This window comes from Mytilus edulis, chromosome 13 (genome assembly GCF_963676685.1).
Source record: "Mytilus edulis chromosome 13, xbMytEdul2.2, whole genome shotgun sequence".
Taxonomy (NCBI): domain Eukaryota; kingdom Metazoa; phylum Mollusca; class Bivalvia; order Mytilida; family Mytilidae; genus Mytilus; species Mytilus edulis.
The window spans coordinates 37,191,820-37,213,744 of NC_092356.1; the positions used below are offsets into that span (position 1 = coordinate 37,191,820).

Here is a 21,925-nt window from a genome sequence, read left to right on the forward strand (position 1 = left end):
TACATTGATTGATTGATTGTTGTTTGCTTAAAGTCCAGTGGCAAATATTTCATGCATGTTCAGGACGAGAACAAGCTAACAATAAAAACAATAGGTAGGTTTTGTCATAATAGAGGCCATTCGGGATGATGATCGGGAAAATTTAGACTGCCACTGGAAAATGATGGGATATTGGATTGGGACAGAAATTTTCCATTGCAACATGCCACCTACGGACCCCTTAAAGACTTGATGCAAAGGTTTTTAACGTGCAAAGAACGTGACTTTCCCTTTACACGAGGCAGCGGATTTAACGTCCCCATTCTGACCGGACGTGACTGCGAACTTGATACATCCCGCACAGCCAAACGGACTCCCAACTTCGTTTTACTGCCGGTCGGGGGAAGACCAAGTGACCATATTTCGTTTCCCCAGTCACCCTTGGGGAACTTTAAATTAGAAACAACAGAAATCCATATATGTGATCAAACTGATCGACATGTAACCTCACAACCTGACACTTTTATACGATCTCGCGCTCAGTTTCTTCCTTGTAGTTTGGATATGAAAACAGGGTTTTTGTGTTAAAGAAAAACCTTTAAAAAAAAAACAGAAAACTACGCAAAACTGAGTCCTCTAAACGTGTTAACAGTCTTTTAAGTTGTGCTTATTAATGTGAGTAATCATTTATCCATGCATAACCAAGTACTTATTGAAGTCAACACCTGTGCAATTAAGTAAAACAGTCACTGAAAAATAGAATTTGAACTTGCTGTCAGTTCATTAATAACGATTGTTAGTGATGTGATTTGTTTTTCCATAAGAAAAAGCCTTTCTCATGTAGCACATCCTCTATATATACCGATCAATTTTACCCAAGATTGTCTCTGATGCTTACCAAACTGCCAAACTCCAGAACTAACTAGATATTGTGACACCTTACAATTCAGACACAGTGGGGCCAAGGGATATGAATTATAGAGTTTAGCTCTGAACTCAATTTAGGGAATGCCATATCTGCTGCCGGAAAATTGAAGTCCATACTTCAAAAGAAGAACAATTACTTTATCCTGCCACCAGTGGTCTTATGAGCTATGTCCTCGTTTTGGTATTTCTATGGAAATGATGCCCGCATAGCTTGTTAATAGATATAGGAAGATGTGGGATGAGTGCCAATGATACAACACACCAAGTCACAATTTATAAAAGTAAACCATTATAGGTCACGGTCCGGTCTTCAACACAGAGCCTAGGCTCAGAGGTTCATTTGATAGTTTATCGATGAAAAACAACACAAAGGCGCTTCTGAACCGTATATTGTCCCTAAAGATAACAAAAATTCGTAAATGTATGGCTATTACAAAATCAATCGTTTCTATAGCAACATTCGCCCCTTTACATTTGGGACTGGCAGTGCAGATAAATCATGCATATGCATATGGGAATATGGGTCACGAACATTGATCGAAACTTTGTACTCACATTTCTTTTGTGTTTCCTATGCAAAGGGAAGACTATATCTGACGAGTTTGACCAAATCATGACGGTATTTACGCTCCAGATAGCATTTGTACTAAAAAAAAACTGTATTTGCTTTGAACAAACTCTGTCCTGCGCCGAACTTGTTCTTATAAAAAAAAGGAAGTGTCTTGTAATGCTAATACGCGTACTGAATCCGCATATGATGACTAAGAGATTGATTCATGTCCCTATTTTATGAATACTTGAGCTATTGTGTGTCGCTTTTAAAAGTTATATAAGGATCATGACTGAATTTGAATTACAACATTAGAAAATTGGCATTGCATTGTATAATTTTTCATCCTTCCCTTAAAAAATCAATGAGTTAACTTTTTTACCAGGATTATCCTACTAAAAAAATGTTCATGCACCAAACTGACTTTGTTTTACACTCAATTTTTTTTAAACCTCGCATTCGCCTCGAGTGACTATAGTATATTTTGTGTTATTACTGCTCTGTCCAGACTTTGCAAATACACAATATGTATTTATCTATAACTAGATACTAATTTTCACAAAATACACAACCTTTAAGATGCAAAATTAAATACACTGTTTCAGCGCTTGAATTTTGTTTTTTTCAAAGATAGAAAAAATATTGAAATAATTTGATAAACTGGTGTTTTATACTTTAGAAAATAATTCTGTAATATACTATAGTGAAAAACTATACACAATATGAAAGTTTATGGATGTGAAAAGGTCAAGGCCACTTCTTCTTTTGCTATGTCTTAAATGGAAAAAATCAGAAGGTTCCAAATCAACGCCATTTTGTAATGGCAGCTCTTCATATAATTAGTCAAATTTGTCGTTTTAACATCGTTTATAGCATATGCTTATGATTGAATCGTTTTTGTAGCATTCTATTGAATAAATATCAGAATATTTCTCCTTTTTGTTCTTGTGTTTGAAATATTGATATTTTTAGGTCTGACCTTTGACCTCAATTTCACAAAATTGTGACCACTCTGGATTTTTACGACCCAACTTTCCTTATTGTACACGTTGTCCTCTTTCCATCGATATATAATTTAGGTGTGTGTTCTTCCGGACCATTAAAGTTTTAAAAAATGAACTCTGGTTGCAGTACTAAAACGTCAAGATTTACCTGAGTGTACTATTAAAACCGGTTTTCGAAGGGTTGAATATTTCGCAGTAGTGTCTTGCCATGGCTTTGTTTGGACTTTTTGTTTGCTTTTTGGCCTTGAATGTTTGTCCCTAATATTTTATTAACTGTGCATTTGCATTCAGATATCGCAGATCAAATTTATTCGTTCATAGTGTATTAATTAACGTTATTTAATTGAGTTAAGCCTGCCAATTGATATTTTATCGTGTGTTTTTCTATGTTGTGATGCTATGCTATTGTTTCAGAAAAGGGAGAAGGTTTGGATCCATTAAAACGTTTAATCCCGCTGCAAATGTTTGCACCTGTCCTAAGTCAGGAATCTGATGTACAGTAGTTGTCGTTTGTGTGTGTATTTTATACGTGTTTCTCGTTTCTCGTTTTTTTTTTATAGATTAGACCGTTGGTTTTCCCGTTTGAATGGTTTTACTCTAGTAATTTTGGGGCCCTTTATAGCTTGTTATCCGGTGTGAGCCAAGGCTCTGTGTTGAAGGCCGTACATTGGCCTATAATGGTTTAACTTTTTTTTTAAATTGTTATTTGGATGGAGAGTTGTCTCATTGGGACTCACACCACATCTTCCTATATCTATTCTTATGGACATATCCGTCTGCCAAGGTTGATGTGCCAAGGTTGATCTGCCCTAGATCATATTTTTTCATGAATACTAGTATTTGATAACTTTTAATTCGGAAAATACTTGCAGTAAAATTTTAATTACAGAGTTTCAACGTAGAATCTATTAATTAATTGTACATAATTTACCTTTGTTTGATATAAAGAAATCCTGGACATGTGTCAAGTTTTACCCTCTCCAGTACTATAGACAAAATTTCACATAACATTTCATAGCATGTTAGAAAATAACCACCTGTGATAGCTAAACTTTTTTACCGTGTTTTCCTGTGTACATGCATTAGTAACCATTTAATCTCAAGTTTTCCAAAATATTCAATAGAAACACCAAATCAAATGCCAAGAACTAAATCATTTTTATATAGTTACTTAATAATTGAGAAAGGATCTTTCTGTAAAAAATGTACTCCTAATTAAATGCTTACTAACTTCGTACTTCATTTAGCCTTTTAAACTTATTTGAATCGAACATCACGGATGAAACCTTTGTAGACGAAACGGGCGTCTGGTGTACAAACTTAGCACAGGTGTGACACTTAGTTATACTTCCAAAAGTTTTAAAAGTAAAATAAAATTAATTCGTACAAGTACTATTTATTCGTCTGAACTATCTACTTTTTAATAGGGTATCAAAAGATGTCACGAAGCTTGATTAAACTCACCAAAAGGGTCAGGTTAGATAACGCTGTCACTTTACGTCCATTATCATTATCAACTTGTTAAATAAAGGCAAAAGTAGTATACCGGTGTTCAAAAGTCATAAATCGATTCAGAAAAAATAAATCGGGGTTAAAAACTAAAACATTTGCAAAACTGAAGAAAACTGAAACTCTTCCCCTCCAAAACAATAAAGCCCAATGTTTTGGTTTTTGATAGTTATGATAGTTTTGGCAATCACTCAAAACTAAAGCAGCTATGGCATAACAATACAACTTAATATTTGACTGTTGCTGTGCGCAATAAAGGTATATTAAAACAATTACTATGTATTGTTAAAGGTTCATTACTATTAGAAGCCTCCATAGCAGATTGGTTTAAGTGGTTGAACTACGGTTTCATCAAGCAATACGAAGGTTTGTGAGTTCAAATCCCGCCATGAAATGGGGAATGGGGGGGGGGGGGGGGGGAGGGATGGCCCGACTCCAATCTTAATTGACTAGGTTTGGCAGTTTTCCTGCCGAAGGTCGTAATTCACGCCGGTCAAACCAACCTTCTCTACAAAAAGTAAAATCACAAAAATACTGAACTCAGAGAAAAATCAATTCGAAAAGTCCATAATCACATGGCAAAATCAAATAACAAAACGCATCAAAAACGAATGGACAAGAACTGTCATATTCCTGACTTGGTACAGGCATTTTCAAATGTAGAAAATGGTGGATTGAACCTGGTTTTATAGGTAGCTAAACCTCTCACTTGTATGACAGTCGCATCAAATTCCATTATATAGTCACCGATGCGTGAACAAAACAAACAGACATAATAGGTAAAAATGTCAAAAATAGGGGTACAGCAGTCAACATTGTGTTATCATCTTAATCACTATAAAAACAACAAATGTAACGAAGAAGCACAAAAAGGCATACATCAAATTAACATCCTCATTTTGATTATATTATACGATTATATTTGTCTATGTAAAATGCACCCATCAAGGAAGGAGGGTATGGGTACTGGTGTAAAATTGCGCGATTGAAATTCGCACAGGTAGACATGAAATAATTTTGTCGTTCAATGTATGACGGGATGCACAAATACAGTCACGCAAAATAGATATAACAAACACTGACTTAGCAGTTAAAGTAATAATAATAAATAAAATAATAGAGTGGTTCAAAGTATGACGTGATACATAAGTACAGAGTCACGTAAAATGTATATCACAAAAAAAGTTGGTTAACAGTAAAAGTAATATTAATGAATAAAATAATTTTGGCATTCAAAGTATGACAAGATACATAGGTACAGAGTCACATCATAAAATAATTTTGTCATTCAAAGTATAACAAGATACATAGGTACAGAGTCACATCATAAAATAATTTTGTCGTTCAAAGTATGATGGGATATATAAGTACAGAGTTACGTCAAAAGGATATCTCTAAAAACAGACAACAGTAAAAGTAATATTAATAAAGACAAATAAAAGAATAATATAACACGTAATTAAGATGATAAACAACGTCAGTACGCAAAATCTATACTTCAAGACCATCGTGTATTATTTGTGAAGTTGATACGGAATATTTATCAACAAGTTCTGGGTACCTTCCGATGAACTTTTTTAGAAAAAGGACGAGACGTTCTTTGACATACCCCTGGTTCATCAACTTTCTGCTCAGACATTGGTGACGTTTTACAAAGTCTGAGTAGGAGCTGCAAGCTCTTGAATACCGAATAAGTTGGGAAATGTATATTCCATATGCAGGTGAAGTTGGTATGTTGCTACTAAGGTGGGGGAAATTGATAATTTCAAAATCAAAATCGTCTCGTTTGTCATAGATTCTGGTACTAAGATGACTGTGTATGTCAAATTCGAGGTATAAGTCTAAAAATGAGGCGGATGAAGCCGTGTCTGTTGTCTCTTTAATTTCTAGTTCTGGTGGATATATTAATGGAACCCAATCAGAAAAGTTTGGATTGTTAATGGAAAGAACATCATCAATATATCTGAAAGTGAAATTAAATAACCTGGCTTCTTTGATCTTCTTGTTTTTGACAAGTGTCTGAAGGAACTCCGATTCATATGAAAACAAGAAGAGGTCAGCAAGGAGAGGCGCGCAGTTCGTTCCCATAGGAATGCCGACAGTTTGTTGAAAAAGTCTACCTCCAAACTCAACAAATATGTTGTCGATAAGAAACTCCAGCATACTGACCACTTGTTCTTTTGTGTAGCAGGTTTTACCTTTTTGTTTGTCACTATTAACGAAATATGCCTTATGAAATCCCAAAGTAATAAATTTATAGCGTATGCTACCATTTTTATGTTGAAAGGCATTGTGGATTATTTCTTTTAGGCGATTTTTCAATTTCACATGGGGAATGGTGGTATACAGGGTTGAAAAATCAAAAGTTTTGATAGAACTAATTTCAGAAATAGACCGAGATTTAAAATTGTCTAGAAGTTCTTTAGAATTTTTAAGAATCCACATATGGTTAATACCACTACGCGAGTAAACAGTTTCACAGTATTTCTGAAGACCCTCTTTCACTGCGGATAACATTTTAGTCAATCTAATGGACAATTCTTTAGTGGAACATGAAGATGAGCCAGCAATATACCGTTGTTTGTACGGAATTTTATGAAGCTTTGGTATCCAATACAAACAAGGTAAGTCCTCCGATTTGGTGTTCAATGTAATGTTTATGGAAGCCATGAAGGACTTAGGATTTGCTAAAATCTCATCCTTGTCAAATGATATGTCTTTGTATGTGGGATTACCTGAGTGTTCCTTTATACCCAATTCTTTTACAAGACATTCGTAGTAATACGATTTACATACAAAGACAATATTATTTGAAGCTTTGTCCACAGGAACAACAACATACGTATCATGAAGAGATGATAGACATTTCATGGCCTCTTTGTCTCTGAAAATGGACTTTGGTCGATCGTTAACACAGTTTTTCAACTTGTGAATGCGACGTTTTATCAGAGACCTGATAGTTTTAACCCATTCTGACAAAGTGTCCAGTTCAACTTCTTCTCGTTTAGCCCATGCTCTGGCGTAGTCCTCAATGGAATCCATAATTATTTTGAAGTTATGGTTCCAATTGATGTGTTGGGGTTCTCTAAACTTAGGACCATGAGAAATCACCTTTCGGAGATTTTCATGTTGAATTATGTTTAGATCTCCAGTTATAACATGACTAGAGGGGCTGTAATTATAAGGCGAGTGGGAACAGTCACATGTCGGAGGGCTTTTTAAGTATTGTTCTAAGTCAAGGTCCTGCAATGCTTGTTTATAGTTAAATATTTTAGCTGCAATGGTTTTGGTGTAACTGTAGGATACAATAGGAACAGATTGATTTTGAAAATAAATAGGAATTTTAGATGTTACCTCCTTGTGATGTAGAACGTTGCCGAGATTGATTGCATCAATTCCTCTATTGGCAAAATCAACAGGAAGGAATTTCCTCTTTTCCTCATGTAAAGGTTCCGATCTTACTGGTTTGAAAAGTCGGAAAAGAGCTACATCACAAATAATACTGACTAGTCTGTATATTGCAGAAAATGTATTGGTACCTCCTTATAAATAGAAACTGTCCACGAAGAAATAGCAAAAAGATTTGAAAGTAGCGTTTAACACCAATACATCCATGAATCAATAATTTATTATGAAATGTTCTGGTACTGCATGTTCACAATTTTAATCTGAAGAGAATGTTAAAATCCGGTAATGTTTACTACATACAACTTGGCTTCCCTAGTAGTACTTCCAGTAGACTTTCTACATCCTATGCAGAGTTGTCCTGCAGTAGTGAAAGCAAGAGCGTATGGATGGAATATTCCTATGTTATGAGTGTTGTAGTATGTCACTAGGTCACCTCGGTTGTTTAAAATGTATAAATATGAATCATTTTGTGTTGTTATAACCAAATTGTCTTTAGGAGTTGTCACTATATCCCTCGGCTTGAATGGTTGATCCTCATTGAGATATGGATGCCCGGTATATTCATTTATTATACCACCGTCTTGTTCTAAGACTACTACTTTTCCACTACCACGAGCTGGATCACAATCTACAACATGCATGTTTCCATTGCTGGTACTAGTTATAGACTTTGGGAATGCAAATATAAGTTGATTATGTTTGTCATGTTGATACACGGTTTCCTGTTTCCCCTGCTTATTCATCACAAACACAGCACTTCTTTCTAACTTTTCATTTAAACCTCCTACAACTACTTTCTTTCCACTGGTAATGTGAATGCTAATAGGAAGGAAAGGGGCAATATTATAAACAGTGTCGCTAAGTTTACCAGTTGTATGATCCAGCTGTTTTGGCCTTGGTTCATTTGTCACTAAAAGGACATCATTTGATGAAAGTACTGCTATACCATAGACCCTTATCTGATATTGTGATATTGTGTTAAGTTTGGTACCATCGAGTTCTACTCTAAGCAATTTACTCTCCTTAGAACATATCAAGTATGAATTGTTAATGCATGGTCTGATAAAGGCTATTGTTGGAAATTCTGACTTGTATTCGTTGCTAATAACTAGAGATATATTCGGTTCCATTGACAAATTTTCATCATCTTTGAATGATCCAATGTTTGATTGGCTGACATTCCCTGGAATAAATTTTGGTGAAGAAATGTAACTTGATTGCATTTGTTGTATTGGTATGTCAAGGGATCTCTCCATCTTCGTAACATCTCTAAAGAATTTAGAACCATCGGTGATTTGAATGAAATCTAGGACTTCAATGGCTTTGTCCTCTGTCTGTGTATTGAATAAGGAGACAGAATTAAGATCAGTGGTAAGTGATAAAAGAGCATTTGCATGCCTCAGATCCAGTATGTTACCGAGGTCATTGAAATGTTTTTCTACTTGTTCTTTAATGGCTTTTTATGCTCACTAATATCTTTTCGGACTTTTGAATACTTCAGGTTTTCCTCATTTACAAGTTTCTGAAGCTGTTCTTTTTGGATAGCTGATTTGGCATAATTTCTTTTAATTTCATCATGTCCTTCTCTCATCCTCTTTATTTTTGCATTGTACTCTTCACTTATTTCAGTTAAGTCATGTTTCTTATGATCTTTTGAAAAACAGGTTGGACATACGAGACAGTCACATGTCTTACAAAAAAGACAGCAAGATTGTGATGAGTGTTGTATACACTTAATATTGCTGAAATCAGTTTCCTCTCTGTACAGTCCTACATCCTTAATGTCAATTGTTTTATGTTCTTGTGCATTTTTGAATTTAGAATGTACTTGTTCATTACAGCGAATACACATGAGAATATTACAGTCTACGCATTTCCATTTAATAGGTCTATCCGTTTCACATAAATTACAATTAACAGGTACTTGTCCTTTTCTGACTGATTGAGAGAACGCCATAATTGTTATGTGTAGCACATGTGATCTTATGTTAGTGTTTGTCAAGCTGATATGGTAAATGTATGTTACGTGTGTAGATCAATTTGTGTAATCAGAAATCTTCACGAAGTGTAAATATCTTACTACAATTGTTATCTGTTTTGAAAGGTAAACAGTTTCACGTAGTATTATGTTTGGCAACAGTTTAATTCAAATTATATAAATTGACTATCTCAGTTTTATTAAAGATATAATCAATAGTCAAATAATTGTTATCTTATTGCAATGGCAGACCGAGCAAAACGCGATAATGTCAGTTAAAAAAAAATTTGCAGATTTTTAACTATGAAAATTTAAAAAAAATCCTATCAGGCATCCTTACTAATTGCGTTAAATACCAGTAGTATCATTACGACAAGGTTAGTATGGAGAGGAGTTCGAAAGGATCAACTCGCAATTCCTCGTCCTGAATTACTTTAGAAACCAATATTATGAAGTTAAATTTTGTTAACTCAATCAAAATCAAAATCTTAAATGCTTTTACAAATTTCCTCACGATAAACAATGGTACTTAAGATGTATTAATTCTATAAAACACGACAAAATTTAATCAATTTATTTTTGTCGGGGTTAAACATGTTAAATGCGCAAACCCATCTAATATATGGACAATGGTGAAACAGACCAAGCACAAAGAACAAAACTAAAACAATCAGTTGAAAAGGGCTAAACTCATCAGATCGATACAAAGCAGAAAATAAATCCAACAAAATCACAGACCGCACGCGTAAGAGTATTTATAAATTCCTTAAAACAAAAACAAAAACACAAAGTACCGATCTTAGACTAAATATTGTTACTGCACAAAACGATTATTATTTAAAAATCAGCTACACGGTTCCTGATCTTAAACCTGTTCCAAATGTTTGTATTCTTTATTGAAAATAGGATAAAAGTTCATTTTTTTCTTTTAATTACTTCATGTAATTAAAGTGTTAAAAGTAGAACATTTACCGTTGATTTTTTTATCACATTAGTGTACTTCCTAAATGTACAGTATTATTGAGGAAATGTTCACAGATTTTGAAGTAAAATTCAGGCAAAGTAGGAATCAGGTGGATTTTTTAAAGTTTTTTTTAGTTAAAAAAAGCTCTACAACTGTTTATTATTTATTCATCCTCGACTTTCGAAAATTCGGCTTTGAGCGTTATTGATGAAGATAAATCGGACGCATGAATTAATAACGGCGGGGACATAAAAACAAACAAATAATTATATATTATATCCGGGGGATAACAACTGTATCTTGAATACCATTTGTCATATTAGCACGAAACCCAATGTAAGTTATGCAAAATCAAAACATATACCGGTACTCCCTATTCAAGAGCGTGTATGAAACCCGATAGAACAGCGGAATAGATGTTCTTTGATATACAAACGCACATGGATTGGTCCTTACAGTTATTATCATACCAATAACATTTTATTTATCAAATGAAAATGACATTTGTAAGTGTTTCACAAATTAAGCGCGTCAATTGATTTAACTTCCAATAGGAACTCTCCAGCCTTAACATTTGAATGTCGAAGATGTATTAAAATGTAGAAACTTAAGCAGCTATATGACTTAAAACGGCTTAAATAACGAAAAATTATATAAGTATCTCTTCCTAAGGTAGTTGAAGCCTAATTTTGTTATTGTCTTTTTTTTACATTTTAATATTTTGTATTACCCAGTTTGATTTACGTGAAGTATGCATATTCCCTGCCTATACAATGGGTTCCAAACGAAGAAATTCCCGTTCCCTTCTTATATCAAGACTTTCAAAATATTGTTTTGTAATTAATCGTCAGATTGATATCATATATCAGATCTAATATCTGTCCGTTTTAAAACGATGATAGCGCTAGTAAGATATCCTTGTTTTATGTCATGTTACAATCTTGACTGAATATGAAGTAATTAACGTTGTGCGAATATATTTATTAGAAGATTTCATTTTACATTTTGATACAACAGTTTATTGGCACTAATGGTAGAACTCAGCTGAGTTATATGTCATGATGAGCGGAGTGATGTTTGTGAACTTTTGTAACCGGATGAGGAACTTGTCCATGAACTAATTGAACTTGTTGATATACCTAAAGTCCTTCTGGATGGCCCTGCAATATATATGAAACTTATTATTTGACATTTATTAAAATAAAACGACAATTTGTTCACTCGCATGGGTGTTTGTTTAGTTTTGGTCTTTGGGCTTTGTATTTTGATTCTCAAAAAAGTAACAACTCAAGCGTCAATGATAACAAAAAAGCTAAAGCTGGTATTTCAGCTCAAATCAATTACTCAAATGAATTATGAACTCACTGTTTCATTTTCTGTGTAATGTTTGTTTGAGAATATTATTCATTTCATCTGCTTTGTTTTACTTTATTTAAACTTGCGATTACTGTCTTTTATCCTGTAGCTTTACAATGTGAAGGCTCTATATACCTAACTTTATGAGAATTGAATGTTGAAGCGTATCATACTAAAACTGTGCACACAATCAACGTATTTTGAACCTTATACAATTTCATAAAGAAGAGCATTCAATTCTTTTTTTAAAATTCTATGAAAGATACCCGTGAAATACCTATGTGTTGTGACGTTGTTGCCGGAAGCATGTGCTATGATGTATACAGGATTTTATTGTGAAATAAAACATAAATTTGCAATTTAAATTAATTGTTGTAGGACAATCAAAAATATATTATCTTTTGAAACGTACATGATATTTAATTATTTAAATTACTTCGTGCAAACCGTCTTTCAAAATTTGTCATTTATATAATAATCGTTTGTATGCGTGTTGAACTAGTTTGTCGATCCGATAACTATGAAAGGACAATCACATATCTAGCGTGAAGACAATTCATGTTTTTCTCTATTTCCGTTGTGTTTCTGTTGTGTCGTTTGTTTTCTCCTGTATTTGAGTGTGAATGCACATTACTATAAGACGTGTCACGGTACTTTTCTATCCCAAATTCATGTATTTGGTTTTGATGTTATATTGGTTATTCTCATCGGATTTTGTCTAATGCGCAGTCCGTTGCTGTGTGTGTTACATTTTAATGTTGTGTCGTTGTTTTCCTCTTATATTTAATGCGTTTCCCTCAGTTTTAGTTTGTTACCCCAATTTTGTTTTTTGTCCATAGATTTATGAGTTTTGAACAGCGGTATACTACTGTTGCCTTTATTTGCCCCCTCCCCCAAAACAAACACAACATGCATAAGAGTCATGCATTTCAATCATTTAAGGTGTATAAATAGTACACACCAGATATTTTTTTTTAACCTCTTACCTTTCTTATGAGTAGATTTAAATGATGTTTGTTCTTCTTTAGTAACAATAGCACTGCTAGGTCTAAGTTTGGATAAATGCTATAAACATCAATATAAAAATAAATGCTAATCATCTTGTGAACATGAATTGTTTATTGAAATCAATAGCAGCATACATATACAGTTTTAAAAATATTTAATTTAAAAAACAAACAGGCATTGGAAAAATAAATTCTTTAGAAAAATGTGTCGCATAGCAATATTTAAATTTTAAACTTTCAAGTAATGTTATTAGCAAATTGTTCTAAAAAATTTAATACTTATTCTTGTAAATTGAGTTGGATGCAAAATCGTCGGCAGAGGTTCATTTTGTTTAAACCGCTTTTTCAAAATATGATCAATGCCTTTACAACTTTGTACTTTGTAAGATGGCAAATTCGATCCCCCAACGTTTAAATGCTTTGAAATGCAAATTAATTCAACTGTGAAATTAAAGTGTGTAAACAAACAGAGGTTTGAAGCTCTACTTGAATCATGAAATTGAAACGATGCCATATCAAAGTTATATCCATCCACTCAGAATATCGTTATATGCCGTCTTTGTTTTTTAGAGTCCTTACATGAAGCTCTAAGCATTCTAGGTAGCTAACACGGCAGCCGATTTTTGACACAGATTTAAATAGACTTGTTCAATTTTCCAAGTACTGATAGATACTGAATTTTAAATGACTTATTGTAACAACAAACCTTTTCAAGAAATTCTTCATCTTCATCTTTCCTTTCCTGACTTATGACATCACTATCGTCCTGAGTTCTAGATTGGCAGACCTTTCGCTTTGTTTTTGTTATAAACATTGTTCCCCTAATAGCAACAGCAGTCTGGAAGAGTAACAATTTACATTTTTTTTTTATTTTGATGACTTTTTGCAATATCCCTATAATGCTATATGATTTTGGTAAACAAAATAATAAACATGAATGTGATGTATCTGAAGCACTTGTTTGTATAATACCCTTCATTCTGAACGTAAAAAAGCAAACACTTAAAGGTAAGGAATGTATAAATACTAAATCAATGTGATATATGAACAAAAGGAACCTCTACCGAGCCAGGAATGATAGTTGTTATCCAGGCGTTTTATGTGTTTGTGCTTTTGATTTTGCAATTGCTTAGGGACTTTCCGCTTAGAATTTTATATGTAGTTCGGTATTTTTTTTTTTATATTTTTATGTTTTACTGGCATATAGCTTTTACATTTGATATAGCACTTTCTTAATGTTTTTTAATGACAATTATATATTGATATTTCACACAAACTTTCGGTTCATATAAAACACATTTTGATCAGGAATACACAAAAATATTTATTGCTGTATCTAACCCTTAACTACATGTATACATATCAACAAACATTCAGTAAAACAAACAGTTTTGTCATTATTGGTAATATAGATGCAATTCTTCACCTCTGTGTCTTTCTCTTCTTTTGATCTTGTTCCCATATCAGATAACTTATCCAGCATGAATCGTTTCTTCCTGGAATTATTGTTATGATCTATGACTTCACCATCCTTTGAAGGTTTTGTGGGTTTTTCGAACATGATTACCCTCCGTTTATGGAGATCTTCCATTTTTTTACGTAACATTTTCACACGCATATTATTTGCTGCCGCCATAAATTTTGCATTTTTGTTCTCTGCATGTAATACTGTGTTCCATCTAATTGAAAAATAATAATCAACCGTTAAGACATATATTATATCAAGTTTTTAGATATGCTGTAATATCTGAAAGGTTATAAGTGTATATTGTATACTAGTATCTATATTGTATAAAGATGTCGGCGAATAAACGAATAAACGTCTTTTAAACAACGCATTACATATTTAATTGTAAAGGTTGAATTATGTTGAATTAACAAGCTTTGATTTAATACGTAGGGTAGGCAAAACATATATCTATCGTTAACGCTGGCGTCGCGAAAACAACAAGGAGTGAAGAAATGGTTAACAAGTCTTACAGTATTCAATCGGCTTTTAATATAACTATGTTCTCATGTGACAAGATGAGGGCAATTTTTCTTCTAGGGATACGAGTATGAAAAATATACAATTAGTGACCAAACATAACCAATCAATACATATATATATTGCATAATTATATCCCTACTGTGCATTGGTCAATCTTATTTCACGAATTTAGATTTTATGTATCCTAACATTTGGAAAATATGATAAACGCCTATCGATATATAGTGCATATCTTGAACCACCAATAAGGACAAACTGTCAATTAACTATCTATTTCTTTTATACTGCACCAAATTTATAATACATTGAATGATTTATCTTTTTGATACCAACTAATAGGACACAGACGATGTCATTTAGGAAAGTTTCGAAATTGCTCATAAAAGTGTGTATTTTTTTGTTCCGGCTCAATTGAAAGAACACTAACATTACATTCTTATGAGAATTTCATTCAATCATCTGCAGATAACAGACATCCTAATTACTGCAAAATACAATTAAATAAAAACACTTTATAACTGTAATGCGTCAAAAACGCCTTTGCAGAATTGAACGCTTTTATGACGTCATTTACCAGATAGAATGCACGCCTGAATCCCTGTTCTATAACATTTCAAGAACTTTCAGAATCGTCATTCTGCAGGGTAGTTTAGAATTGATTTATGTTCGATACGTGCGTTATCTTAATACACGTACCAGTTAGGAGGGGAGTCAACTGATAAGATTTTTTTTTTTAATATTTAGTGCAATGATCACACTTTTTCACCCGTTCGCTCATCATGTGTTGGAAGTGACGATGCCTACATTTTAGTCACGTAGTGATTGAAGTCACATGACATATTCAAATAACTACCGTATCTAAAACTGGCGTTTTATGTAAGCAGTAGCAATATTTCTAGTCCAATATTTTCCAAATATACAGATACATCTTAATAGTGGTGATGCCTTTAGTCACCATTATAAATAGAATGCGACAATCCGCATCAATAACTGAAGCATCATTTATTGGGACCATAAAAAGAATAAAATGTTATGCTTTTTGTGTGTGAATGTATCAATCACAATATACAATGCCTGTCCTTTACTTTAAACCGGTCCATTTGAAAATAATAAGCAAACATTGAAATAGGAATTTATACAACAAAGCAGAAATATTTTGGAAGGAAAAACTGTGTTATAGATTTTAAAATGAATTGGTAAATCAGGAATTTCGTAAATTCCCTGAAATGAAAAGAGATTTTATAAACACTCCGAGATGCTTAGTGATTTTGTAAAACCCTGAACAGTTGCAGTGATTTTGTAAAATGCAGTGCACTTTGAATAACGTAGTTAGTATGTTAAAATGGAATGTAAACGCAAAACAGGGAATTCACATCATGCAACAGTAACTTTCGTTATATACTTACTCTTCCAAAGCACTGTAGAGAAACCAAACGTTAATAACATATAATTAAAACGGCATTTTATAAATTGCATGTGTCCGAAACTTTTAAATCTAGATTAACGTTCATCAAGAACGATACCAGCCGTATATTTGAAAGCAAAGAATGAATAAGAAGCGAAACAGTTAAGAGTCACGTGTGTATGACCAAAAATATGACATACAAAAAATAGACACATCCATCTTAGGCCAACGTTGTCTAAAAAAGTCGTGTCAGTACCGAAGTATTGACTACTGAGTTGATGATACCCTCGGCCAATACGCTTAAAGTTATTTATGTTATACTTATATATTTTAGTTTTCAATGACTTTAAATTTTAAGTCGTTCGAAATACGTAATTTGTTGGACTAATTTTGAAATGGTACTTTTTTCTATAACTATTGAACCATTTTTAAAGAACTACTTAGCAAATGATTTTAACAAAAGAACTGATAATTATCTCTGCAGAATTAACATTAATGAATATATTAAAATTCCATATGATATTTCTAAAAATCGAAATTTGAATCAACTTCGTTTCTCTTGTATTATTGCAGTATAATAACAATATAAATTGTATCCATTTTTATGCACATTAGGCAAAGTATTTTATGGATCTTGTCTTTTCAATTCTGATATATCAAAAAATAGGTGTGTAATCTCTAGCCAAAACAAATAGAAATCGAAATTAGATAACAGCTATACAGCCAAACACCAAAGACACTTTCGTCTAAGACTACCATAAACGCATGGAGGACTATGGTCGTTGACTTTCAATTTTGTGACCCTACATAGTAAAGGTAAGTACATAAGAATTTCACATTTGTATGTCATTTTTATTTCAAATGCAATACATTCGTAAATCATATTTTCCTTAATCAATTTAAGTAATCAAAACGTTTTGGTCTCTTTAAGTTAGAAAAAGTGTATTTAGATAAAATAGTTACATTGCTTTTCATGTTTTTCAAATAAAAAATTCCTATTAAAAATTAAATTTTTTTTAAATATCCTTACTCTTCCTCCTCAATAGAAGAACGTTTCTTTTGTCTTGTTGCTTTTTTATCTGCCATGGCCATCGCCTTTCGCACAATATCATCCGACTCCATGGTGGCCAAAACTCCGTTTTCCTGTTTAAAGATGATAAAAGGATATAAGGGTGACTCAATCTTTTTAATTTTGTTCTTTATTATAAATAAAATCAGACATTGGATATAATTCAACTACACAATTTACCAACATTCTTTAAGAGGTCAACATATGGTCTACAATAAGAGACATGTGTATACTCTTCAATTGTAACAGTTTAAAATATCTTAAACGTATGTGCAAAGCTTTCATGTCAGCAATCAGTCTTATTCAAAGATATTATTTGCGAACCTTTTTAAGCAATACGTAAGAAATTCCTCCGAAATTTCTTTTTGATAAAAAAAAACTCATCATGAATACCAGGAACAAAATTTTGTATTTGCATGAGACGCGCGCTTCGTCTACAACAGATTTATCAGTGACGCTCGATTCCCAAAAAGGTAAAAGCCTTACAAATTACGAACGACAAACGCTATGAGATTCCATTCTTTATCTTACTCCTGGTTTCTTCGCTCTTTGGAATTCGTATGGCGTTGTCAGTTTATTTTCGATCTACGATGTTGACTATCCCTCTAGTATCTTTCGCCCTTCTTTTACAATTATTTTACTATACGACTGACATTTGATTGCTCACATCGGAACTTCCGCATGAATGTTAAATCTACTCAATTTGTATATACTTAACATCATTGTGTGGCTGTATAGATGAAGACGAAGATTTATATTTATTGTCCAGACCATGAATATATCTGCTTTGTGTGAAAAATATTAGTTATTGTTCTTTCTGAATGTAATGATCTAAAATGTTACAAATTATGAAAAAAAAATGTATAATTTGACTTTCGTGTTTATTTCATTAAACACAAGCAGACTTTTGTTCACGCATTGTTGTCAATATGATGGAATTTGATGCGCCTTTCATGCAATTGAGAGGTTTAGATAGCTATAAAACCAGGTTCAATCCACCATTTTCTACATAAGAAAATGCCTGTACCAAGTCAGGAACATGACAGTTGTTATCTATTCGTTTGATGTGTTTGAGCTTTTGATTTTGCCATTTGATTAGGGACTTTCCGTTTATTATTTTCATCGGAGTTAGGTACTTTTTGTGATTTTTACTTTTTGTTTTGGCGCTTCTCTCTTTTTCACACTATATTGACATTATTAATAAGGCACATTAAAGGATTACCATACCATGAAACCATCTTTGTCTCTTTGGTCTGTTCCCGGAGTTTCCCATGCTTTCCGTAGATGTTTTCCTAGTTCACTATTTTCGTCTAACGCTTTCAACATATCTTCCTCATTTCCTTGAAGCTTTCGTTAAAAGTTAAAAGTTATTTTTATTTATTTCACCGTTTTCAATGTTAGAACTTGTACAATATTTACTGTATAGGACATGCAATTTTCGACTGAAATCTCTGTTAGAGAAAAGGTAAATAAATTGAGTGAGTTATCAAAGCTTGTTAACAAGGAAAACCTTAAAACGTATCTAAACACAAGTTAACTTGATGAAATTGTACTTCTGTTTATATTAGATGATAACAAAACAATGTCAGATCCAAATGTCAAAATAAATTGTAAAAAACTAAATAAAATATATAATTAAATTTTCTTTTTCTTTTCCATCTGAGCTAAAAGTTCACAATTTATGTGTATTCTATATAAAGCAATACAAATATATCCAAAACTGATTTCCAAACAAACATGCTGTCTGAATTTGATATTGACAACAAATACTCGACTTCAACCTTGCAAAACTTATAATTTCTCTTGAAATTTCTAAATAAATAATTTCTGATTATAATTTGAGTGGTACAATTGAAAATGTTTCTATAGTTTGTGGTATAAATAATATAAACAATGATATATAAAGGTCATTCAACAAAATAACTAAAATTAATGTATATGTTCATACCTACATATATTCATTTGAGTACAAATTACACATTTTTATGACTCCCGAAATTGGTTTAATCGTTACTTCATTAGGGAATTATCCTTGGAGTCCGATAACTCTGCCATTTTACTTGAATCAATTTTTGTCATATATGAAGGAGGTTTAGCTAGCAGTAAAACTAGGCTTATATGCTCACCTTTTGTCTTCAGAAAATTGCTATATGACAAATGTTTTCTGTTTGTTCTGTTTGTTGATATAGTCTAGTGTTTGTTTAGAGCGGTAGATAATTGGTATACTACGTGAATGTAATGTTTAACAAACTATACTTTGTTTCTAAACTTACTGCTTCAGGACACTGATTACATCGTCCACTGACAAATATGTCATGCATATTAAGACCAGTACAAACACACAATAAATCTGCAGAGTGGGTCAATCGGGATGAAGGGGTAGACAATTTTAAGTGTTAATGGGAAAAAGAACTAACGAAAACAATTAGGATAAAATATGAGAACAAACTGAAATGCAAGTCAACATACCATATCTATCCTGGTATCACATAAACATTTAGAGGAAGGATGGGTTTTATGACATACTATTTTGTAAAGGGTTAGGTAAAAGGAATTAATTCATGTCGGGGAGTTTAATGGGTATTTGTCATTAAACACCAGTGTAAGAATTGAATGGTTAGTTTCAAGCAGTTTGTTAGTAAAGCATTAATATACATAGTAAAGTTATATAAGGAGCAACATTGCAAATGAACACGCATATCTACCTTTTTAAATATAGATAATCTTCTATTTTGTTTTCCCTGTGTTAAACGTAGACAATGATATTCATAGCACAATAAGTTATCTGATTGATAAATAAAATATGTTCTTCAGAGAGTTATGGTTTGGAATATTGTACTAACACCATATTGAATCATTGAGTTCGACTTCACATATTCACTAGATTCACAATTGTTTGGCTTATTTAAATAAGTAATATTAGTTACTTCTAAAATTTCATTGAGTTTGATTTTCTCTACAACTACATGTGTAACCATGTCTTTAAATTGCTCAATAATGAGTTGTACATAATAATTTTAAATATTTTAGTAAAATATTGTGATGTCTATACCAAACAAGAGTGAACGCTGATTAGTTAATTTCATTCATATTGAATTAATAACAGAAGTTAATTTCACCCAAGTTAATAAAACTTAGTAGAATTAAACAGAATTTGAGGAAAAAGTACATTATTAAGGTTGCAAAATGGACGTAAACTAAACACAGTCAGCAAAATGGACGTAAAACTAAACACAGTCCGCAAAATGGACATAAACTAAACACAGTCATTAAAATTGATAGCTCGGAGTAAGAAAAGATTTATGGTTAGCAAAATTATACATTATTTTATAAGTATTAAATAAAACAACATTCTTGAAAAGCAAACAGTATGATTTTGTTATTTAGAAAATTTAAAAGTTGGTGATGATGACACCCTCTGAGTGACTCTATATAAATGTATTTCTATGATCTTCAATGTTACATTATACATAAACAAGGACAACTCCTTATTGTCGAAAAACCTTGAACAGTCATCGTACATACTTCAGTATCATATATAATGTATCTGTTTATACTACATGTACACCTATACAATTCGATAAGTTTAGCTTAAGCAATGCCATTTAAATCTAATGCATTTAAATCCAAATTTAATCTATGTGATAAAGACAAATCTAAAATTGCTAACCTCCCTTGCACTAACAACACTTATAAACTTATAAAAAGCAATTTCTATCTGAACATTTATCTAAAAGATTAAAACAAGATTTTCAAGCAATTAAACTACAACAGATCGGAAATAAAATTTACCTTAGCATAAAAACTGTCCAATGTTTTTGCCAGATCTTTTGTAATTAACTGACTCTGTTCTGTTTCCTCATCAGAACTGCAAGATTCTTCTTCTATAAGAAAGAAACATACAATGTTTAATCATATTTGACCAACTGCAGGCCATTTATATACGGAAGTGTTTTATTTACGACACTCTCATATCGAAACATCAACGTAACACTTGTCCAATTATTACGTACGATAGAGAGACAAATTCAGTATGCAAATGATACGACATATGTGTGATCATTCAATACACATGAATTGAAAACAGAATAACACTTTTAATAAAATAGTTAGGTAATTGTACGTTTAAGTGTAAAGTTGTTCCGTGTACTGATTTGGTCTTCGTTTCTTAAATGATATTTGAATAAACATTACATGAATAAAATTTCGTCATCATTTTTTCTGGCTCTTTTAAATAGTGTTTTGTTTGCCGTTTTGTCATTTTTTGCTTGTTTATCATACTTTTGTTGATGTCTCTTTGGCTAAATCAGTTATGGTTCTTCCATTGACATATTCTGCCTCTTTTTTATATGTTTGATTCAAAATAGCTTATTTTTATACGATTTATTATGCCTGATGTGTCGTTGTTAAACTTATAGTCTGCTCACCATCTGCACCATTGTCCGTGATATTAACGTTAGCTACCGTCTGTGGACGATTAGGTAGTTTATGGCCAGACTTCGGGCGCTGTATTGCCGACCGAACCCTGTATGGCTCATATTCTGCTCCTTTCTGAATAAATCTGTACATATTTTCCTTGTGTTGTTCCCTGTAGACAGAAATATACATGTATATAGTAAATAATGTACATTGAATTATTCCCCATTTTCTTTTATGAAGAAATAACAAAATAATGGAACACATTTAAGTATTTCTAAATATAAATAACTAATTTGTGTACAATAATTTGAAAAACACCAAGTATAACAAATTTCATTTCGTATACATATTGAAATAAAT

At 32.4% G+C, this 21,925-nt stretch overlaps 3 protein-coding genes across 12 annotated transcripts in view; all 3 read right to left on the bottom strand.

The window, feature by feature from the left end:
• Window positions 1-7,553: 7,553 nt before the first annotated feature.
• Window positions 7,554-9,393, bottom strand: LOC139501234 (uncharacterized). Its single transcript, XM_071290233.1, has one exon. The coding sequence runs from the start codon at window positions 8,631-8,633 to the stop codon at window positions 7,650-7,652; it is 984 nt and encodes a 327-aa protein (XP_071146334.1). The 5' UTR covers window positions 8,634-9,393; the 3' UTR covers window positions 7,554-7,649.
• On the bottom strand, window positions 8,816-9,334 carry LOC139500284 (transcription intermediary factor 1-beta-like). Its single transcript, XM_071289026.1, has one exon. The coding sequence runs from the start codon at window positions 9,332-9,334 to the stop codon at window positions 8,816-8,818; it is 519 nt and encodes a 172-aa protein (XP_071145127.1).
• A 1,886-nt stretch (window positions 9,394-11,279) lies between the features above and the next one.
• LOC139501238 (uncharacterized) overlaps window positions 11,280-21,925 on the bottom strand; it is a 61,496-nt gene continuing 50,850 nt past the window's right edge. For 5 of the 10 annotated variants that reach the window (XM_071290251.1, XM_071290253.1, XM_071290254.1 and 2 more), the window contains exons 7-15: window positions 21,574-21,734; window positions 20,939-21,030; window positions 19,852-19,887; window positions 18,374-18,493; window positions 17,108-17,220; window positions 14,109-14,361; window positions 13,389-13,520; window positions 12,662-12,740; window positions 11,280-11,479 (exon numbers count right to left, since the gene is read on the bottom strand). In XM_071290251.1, coding sequence (XP_071146352.1) covers window positions 11,376-11,479; window positions 12,662-12,740; window positions 13,389-13,520; window positions 14,109-14,361; window positions 17,108-17,220; window positions 18,374-18,493; window positions 19,852-19,887; window positions 20,939-21,030; window positions 21,574-21,734 — 1,090 coding nt within the window. In that variant the 3' untranslated portion in view covers window positions 11,280-11,375. The remainder of the gene's footprint in view (window positions 11,480-12,661; window positions 12,741-13,388; window positions 13,521-14,108; window positions 14,362-17,107; window positions 17,221-18,373; window positions 18,494-19,851; window positions 19,888-20,938; window positions 21,031-21,573; window positions 21,735-21,925) is intronic. The other 5 variants (XM_071290252.1, XM_071290257.1, XM_071290258.1 and 2 more) reach the window with 1 other exon arrangement.

Coding starts and splice junctions, on each gene's coding strand:
- LOC139501234 (XM_071290233.1), bottom strand. CDS start 8,633: ATGGAGAGATCCCTTGACATACCAATACAACAAATGCAATCAAGTTAC.
- LOC139500284 (XM_071289026.1), bottom strand. CDS start 9,334: ATGGCGTTCTCTCAATCAGTCAGAAAAGGACAAGTACCTGTTAATTGT.